The sequence below is a fragment of the Petaurus breviceps genome, unplaced genomic scaffold (assembly GCF_028583685.1).
Source record: "Petaurus breviceps papuanus isolate PSGF00001 unplaced genomic scaffold, PetGlider_PUasm1.0 186, whole genome shotgun sequence".
Classification (NCBI taxonomy): domain Eukaryota; kingdom Metazoa; phylum Chordata; class Mammalia; order Diprotodontia; family Petauridae; genus Petaurus; species Petaurus breviceps.
In genome coordinates this window covers 20,764,857-20,772,602 of record NW_027185798.1, presented here as the reverse complement: position 1 = coordinate 20,772,602, position 7,746 = coordinate 20,764,857, and the positions used below count along the sequence as shown (strand labels likewise).

Below are 7,746 nucleotides of genomic sequence, written 5' to 3'. Positions count from 1 at the left end.
GAGATACTTATAGCCTGCAAGGGTTTGTATGTGGTGGCAGTGAGAATGGAGGTCTCCCCTGAGAAGCCCTATGGTGGTTGGGAATACATGGGAGGGACCTTTGATGTGACAAGAAAGGTCCCTAACACTTTGGGTACAGTAGAACTCAGACCAGGAGCCCCCTGTCCCAACAACTCCAAGGTCCTGAGCACTCTGTCCTGAGATGCCATGAAGAGTGCGAACTCTGAACCTCAAAGATCCAGAGGATCCTAATCCCAGGAGGTAGAGGTCAGTGGGGACTCTGGGGAACTTAGTCTTCATTTTATTTACTTGTTTCTTAAGGTTAAAATATGCATTAAAAAATCAAGTTACAAACAGGGTGATGTCAATGTACTGGGAGTCAAATCACTGGGAGTCTGGTCCAACTGTACCAGAAACTAGTTGTGTGGTTTTTGTTAAGACTTCTATGGGCCTCCATTTCCTACTATGTCAAAAGAAGGAATTAGACTAGTTAAAGTTTAAGGTTCCACCTAGAGGCTTTCCACAAATGCATTGCACTAAACATGCTTATACATGCACAAGTATCAGGATATACACAGCCTCTGCTACTACCTGGATCTTGGACAAATCACCCAACCTCCCTGGGTCTCAGTTTTCTCAATTGTAAAATGATGGGGTTGGAGTTGATGACCTCCACATTTCCTTCTAACTCTAATATTTTGAGTCTAAATCTGGAAAGGGAAGATTTTCTAGGAAAGTGGGAAAACATAGAAGCTAAAGAGAATTGATTCAACCAATCAATAAACACTTATTAAATGCCCACTATGTCCCAGATAAAGAGGCAAAAGATAGTCCCTGCCTCAAGGAACTCACCATCTAATGGACTTAAGAAAAGTGTGAGGAAAACTTCCAGTGGCTCATAGAGCTATGTTTTATCTAAATAGAAAATGAAAGTGGCTGGAGATATGATAGTAGGAGGAAATACATTTAAACAGAGACCTTTTATTTAGGTGGGAAAACCATTTTCTTGAGCAATCTTACAATTGCGTATATTTTATTTCTATCACTGACTTTCTACTTGTTTTTTTCCCCAGAAGAAAAAGTACAAGAATATGAGCTCAAAGAGATGCCTACATCTACTTCTGAAATGACATCCACCACAATAATATCAGATGCTCCTGAATCAGAGACATTGGAGAATGTGCCTTTGAACACAGAGGAACCTCCAGAGATGGTAGAAAGCACATTTCCATGGAAGGACAATTTCTTTGAAAAAGTTGAGGCAAGATCCATGGCCATGCAGGATAGCATAATTAATAAATTTCTTCTGCAAAAGGAACTAGACAAAAAGATGGATAAAAAGGTCCCTTTGGATAGCTTGGCCAATGAATGGTTAAGTGATGACAAAATGACATTGGATACTCAAGCATATTTGCTGGAGAAGCTGTTGCCTACCCTAATGCCAGGAGTTGAAAAATTGTTAATGGAGGTTAAAAAAAGAAAGCTTTTGGAATTGAAAAGGAGGAAAAAATTTAATCCACTTAATTATCTAGGTGAATACCTGATGAGACATAATCCCAAATACCAAAAAGACTTACCAGAATCTGGTTATCTGAAAGCAATGAAAAATGTCACAAAGGAGATGAAAACCCAAATTCCTGATACTCCTTTCAATAGGTGAGTGTTTGCATGTTTTCTAGGATGGAGGATCATCTTCTACCAAAAACCCCAACAAACTCAAAACAAAAACTGGGAAGATGGGGATTATCTAAGTCAAACATGCTGCAATTGGCATGTTCCTAATAACCAAGAGCCTGAAAGAAATAGTTCTTTATTGATTTGACAAGAATTATTTTGATGGTATAGAATGATGGAAAGATATTTTGATTTGGAGGCTAGTTCCTGCTCCCTACTCTGTGTGAGCTTGAGTAGTTAAGTCTCAGTTTCTCATTTATAAAGTGAGAGAGTGTAGCGCCAACCACACTGGCATACCCAGGATGGCTGCTAGCACAGGTTCTTAGATCTGCTTTACTAGGAAGGATAGCTGTTCAAGGGGTCAACAATCTTTTTAATTACATTCATTAGTTCAGGGGAAAAGTCAGCACCCCAAACTTCAGAGAAAATCTAAACAAAGATAATAGAGAAAATATAAGCAGAGAAATAAAGGCGAATAGACAAGGCTTTTAACTGTCTGAGAATTTAGCACAGGTCAACAGACAGATCCAACTGTCAGACTCAGGCAATACATACATAGTTACCAGAGAGAGAAGCACCAATATCTGGGTTTTTCAAAGCCCAGGGGCAGGGATGGGAGGGAGGGACTCCTTAATGGCTACCCAGAGTCCCATCTGGTCAAATCACAAGAACACTCTTCCACTGAGTCAGCCCCAAAGCAAAATGCTAACCTCAGAATATATATATACTCTTTTTTAGAGCCAGAGGGCATCATAAACCTCCTGACTCAGGGCTTAATTAGAAATTAACAAAAGGTGTGAAAGTCTTCCTACAAGCAAGCTTCCCCTAAGCAAGCTTCCCTTAATGGGCAGAGAGTTCTTTATCTGATGTCCTCTGTCCTTCCAGCTTTCAGTTTATGTGTCCAGCACTGAAGAACACACTATCTTATGTTTATATAGCACTTTATGGCTATAGAGCACTTTCTATTCATTATCTTGATTACTTTGTTCTTCATAATAATCTTTTGAGGTCTCAGAATCAAAGATTTAGGGTTTGAGGGAGACTTTGATGCCATCCAGTCCAAACCCCTCATTTTACAGATGAAGAAACTGAACCCCATAGAGTTTAAGGGACTTGCCCAAGGTCACAAGATCCTTGGACTCCAAATTCATCATTCAACAATAAAAATGTTATTATCCCTATTTTACAGATAGAAAAACTGAGGTTCACAGAGGTTAGATGACTTCACTAAAGTCACATAGTTAAACATTGGAGTCAGGGCTTGAACCGATGCTTTATGACTCCCTGTTCTGCTATATCTATTTCCTCTCTAGAATACAGATGAAAATAAAATGTTCTCTATATCCCAAAGGAGTATATCTCATCAGAGAGACAATATTTATATGCATAAAACAGCATAATAACAATTCAATTCAGTAAACATTTATCACATGCTTCATTTGTGCACAACACTCTGCTAGTCCCTAAATGAAACTCCTTGCCCTTAAGGAGTTTACATCCTCATGGGAGAGGCAGGAGGGAGAGGAACATGACACATGCATGGATAGGGACATTAATTACAAGGGAGCCAATGAAAGATCTGACCAGAGCTCTGAGAATATTTGAAAAGGTAAAGAGCATAGCAGGGCAGCTAGGTGGCTCCATAGTGCACAGAGTGCTGGGCCTGGAGTCAGGAGGACCATAGTTTAACTCTGACCTCAGGCACCTTCCCAGCTGTGTGATCCTGGGCAAGTCACTTAACCCTGTTTGCCTGTTTCCTCATCTGTAAAATGAGCTGTAGAAGGAAATGGCAAACATTCCAGTATCTCTGCCAAGAAAACCCCATATGGGGTCACAAAGAGTCAGACATGACTGAAAAATGAGTGAAAAACAAATAGCTTAAATGACTTTGATAGCTTAAAACTGCACTAAGACTTTTGAGATACTTTGTATATAATAACAGTGTAAGCAAAAATATGAGCAAAATTGGGGCGGCCAGGTCACAGCGAGTGGGAGCACCGGCTCCAGTGTCAGAATGACCTGGAGATCGAATCCCGGGCTCAGACACTTAGCACCCACCCAGAAACACCTGGCCGTGTAACCTTGAGCAAGTTACTTAACCCCAATTGCTTAGGGGTGGCCAGGTGGCTCAGCGAGTAAGAGCACTGGCTCCAGTGTTGGGACAACCTGGAGATCGAATCCCGGGCTCAGACACTCAGCACCACACCCAGAAATAACTGGCTGTCTAACCTTGAGCAAGTTACTTAACCCTGATTGCTTAGTAAAAAAAAAAAAAAGAGCAAAATCAACCAATATGTCAAAATACTTTGATGTCAGGATGTTTTTTTCTGAACCTACCTACCTTTCTTCTTTCCCTGACATCCTTGTGCTGCTATCTTGAAGGCCATATTTATAACCTAGGGGTGTAAGAACTGTTCCCTCAGGTCACACTGTTGATTCATATTCATATGACAAATGTTCATGAGCAAATGAATACAATCTCACCTCTTATTTATTCCCATCAATTGGTTTTTGTATATAAAAATCCCTCAGAAAATTGGAAAACCTTGGATTAGCTAAGAAGTGTAAGAAAGGGAAGCAACATGTGGAATGTGGGAAAAGCATGACATTTGGGGTTCAGGAACTTTCCTGACCTACCTCTGTCATAGGGATATTGATATCATGCCATGATAGTGAATTTAGAATGTCTTTTGTCATTCAGTTATTGCAGTCATGTCAGACTCTTTGTGACCCCATTTGGGATTTTCTTGGCAAAGATACTGGAGTGGTTTGCCATTTTATTGTCTACCTTATTTAACAGATGAAAAAACTGAGGCAAACAGTGTAAAGTAACTTGCTCAGTGTCACAAAGCTAGTGTCTAAGGTCAGATTTGAACCCAGAGAGAGGAGTCTTCCTGACTCTAGGACCAGGGCTCTATCCATTGCACCACCTGACTGTATAATAAATTCATTTTGATGCATACCAAATGCAAATATCTTCAGTTATGTTGTGCCCAACCAAGTTTGAGTCTGTTGTTCTGCTGTATTCTGGAATATAGTAGACCCCTAGAGAGCAAGGTGGGGATAGGATTGGCCCAGTGGATAGTTGTATGCATGTTTGTATGCATATACATGTATATGTAATAATTATAATAATAATAATGATTATAAAAATAATTTGACATTTATATAGTACTTATCCCCATTTTCCTGATTAAGAAACTGAGACAAACAGAGGTCAAGTGACTTGCCTAAGGTCACACAGTATCTGAGGCCTGATTTGATCTCAGGTCTTCCTGACTCTGGACTCAGGACTGTACCCAACGTGCAACCTAAACTAGGCCCATGACTAGAGCTTTCCTATCAAGACTGACTTGATAGTTTGTTGCTCAGCCCTCCAATCTACACTAACTTAATCCACAGATGGCAAGACACTTAACTTGCTACCTGTTAGGAAAAGAATCATGGAAGAAATGTCATATGAGCAAGTGCAGTCAGGATTTGGATAGCAGGAATGGAGAGAGGGAAAAGGGAATTTTAGATAGGGGGAACAGAAGGAACATAAAGATGCATATGAGATTAAATATGGAGTTTTCATGGAATTTTGAAGAAATTGGCCTGTTAGAGTAGAAGGTTTTTGTTGCTTTTGTTTTGGAAAGGCATGAGGATATCTAATTAGGTAAGGGACAAATTTTGGAGGGCTTTGAACACTGAGAAATGTGGTCTTTAACCCAAAGATGATGAAGAAAGCATGATAGAATGAAAAGAAAATTGATTTGGGGCTCATAAGAGTCAGAAGTCTGTATTCAGATCCCACCTTGAAGTTCATTCCCTATGTAACCATAGACAAGTGTCCTAACCTTCCTAAGCCTTAGTTTAATTAGCTATAAAATAATGGGGTCGGACTAGACAATTACTGAGTTGCTCCTAGCTCTAGATCTTTGGTGATATAATCTTTGAGCAGTGGAATTGTGCAGTGAAAGTGGCATTTTAGAAAAATTAATTTGATAGCATTGAATGAGAATGAGACTAGATAGTCAGATCATATCCCTTCCCTGAGATTCAGTTTCTTCTTGGACTAGATCCCTAAAATTCCTTTCAATTCTAAAGTAACAAACAAAAGTCTATAACTCTTAATGTACTACCAGCCTTCCCTTTTGATAGCATTTTCTGATATAGCTAGGTGTCAATCAGTGTAATTAAGAAGTCCCCTAAAATGTATTAGTATTCACACTACCTAAAGTTATGATTACATAAAATAACTCCAATGGGTTGTGAATCCAAATGATGTGACCACAGGATTCATCATTTGAACTATTTTGAACCTACCTTTATTCAGTCCACCCCCAAAGGTGACCCACAAGGGTCCCTTTTGTTTTTTAACCCTGGATTCCTTTCTGTTGGACAAATCAAGCTAATTTTGGAAGCTTTGACAGCAGCAGTTCCCATTGATCATAGTATCATTGACCTGGAAAGGATCCTAAAGGTCATTAAGTCAAACCCTCTCATTTTAAAATATGGGTTTGATAAAAATGGGAGATGGAGCAAAGATAGCAGAGTAGAAACAGGACTTCCCTGCTGCTCCAGCTTCCACCTCCTCCAATGTGTGTAAAAAATGACTCTAAACACATTTTAGAGCTACAAAACCCACTGAATGACAGAGAGAAACAAATCTCCCACTGAAGGCAACCTAGCAGGCTGGCAGGAAGGGGCTATTGCACCAAGCTAAGAGCTTAGCCCAGCCCCACATGAGCCATGTGATTTTGTCCCTAGGGCAGCCCCAACCAGCAGTAGCTGGAGCAGACTTCAGGAGAGTGAAGCACTAGCAGCTTTGGCTGTTTGCAGACTTCTCAACCCATAAACACTAAAGACAAAGTAAAAGGTCAGCATGGAACTCTGTTGGAACAGGGGTGGTGAAAGAGTAGTTTGGCCCCTGACCCAGGGGCAAGAAGCAGCAGAGATGCTGTGGTGGCTGCCTTGGAGCTCCTGGCCTGTAGATTGTAGGGGAACCAAACAACCATTCAGAGGGTAATTGCTCTTGCTTTGACCTGCTTAGATCTGGATCACTGTCTTGGGTGGAGGTCCTGGGGTGTGTGGCCAGATGCCAGAGCCTGTGGGGGCTGCAGAGAGGGCACCCTCCTAATTGTTTCAGCAGCTTTGAAAACTCCAGAAATTTGGGACAAAGCTCTCTCCATTCTGAAAGAAGAGTTACACCATGGCAAAGAGTTCAAAAGTCAAGTAATTTTTTTTGCAACATGAGCAAGCAGAGGAAACACAATCTTACCATAGATTCCTTTTTTGGGGACAAAAAGAATCAAATCATGGAATTGGAGGAAGACAACAAAGTCAGAACTCCTGCACCAAAAACTCCCAAAAATATGAACTTGTTACAGGCCATGGAGGAGCTCGAGAAGAATTTTGAAAACCAAATAAGAGAAGTGGAGGAAAAATTGGGAAGAGAAATGAGAATGATGCAAGAAAGTCAAGAAAAGCTAGTCAACTGCCTAACTGAAGAAAATAACACCTTAAAAAATAGACTAACTCAAATGGCAAAAGAGGCTCAAAAAGCCAATGAGGAGAAGAATGCCTTAAAAAGCTGAATTTGCCAGATGGAAAAAGAATCTCAAAAGCTCACTGAAGAGAATCATTCCTTCAGAATTAGATTGGAGCAAATGGAAGCTAGTGACTTTATGAGAAATCAAGATACTATTCAACAGATCCAAACAAATGAAAAAAAAAAATAGAAGGCAATGTGAAATATCTAATTGAAAAAACCACTGACCTGCAAAATAGATCCAGGAGAGATAATTTAAAAATTATTTGAATACCTGAAAGCCATGTTCAAAAAATGAACCTAGAAATCACCCTCCAAGAAATTCTCAAGGAAAATTGCCTGTTTTAGAACCAGAGGGCAAAATAGAGGTTGAAAGAATCCACCAATCACCTCCTGAAAAAGATCCCAAAAAGAAAACTCCTAGGAATATTATAACCAGGTTCTGGAGTTCCCAGTTCAAGGAGAAAATATTACAAGCAGCCAGGAAGAAACAATTTGAATATGGTGGAAACACACTCAGGATAACACAGGATCTGGCA

General features: G+C 40.1%; 1 protein-coding gene across 1 annotated transcript in view; it reads left to right on the top strand.

Annotated features, from left to right (window-relative positions):
- The first annotated feature begins 1,090 nt into the window (after positions 1 to 1,090).
- The window catches only part of EFCAB5 (EF-hand calcium binding domain 5), a 131,669-nt gene continuing 125,013 nt past the window's right edge, over positions 1,091 to 7,746 (top strand). Inside the window, exon 1 of the mRNA XM_069089740.1 lies at positions 1,091 to 1,656. Within this exon, the coding sequence (XP_068945841.1) occupies positions 1,106 to 1,656 (551 nt within the window). The 5' untranslated portion in view covers positions 1,091 to 1,105. The remainder of the gene's footprint in view (positions 1,657 to 7,746) is intronic.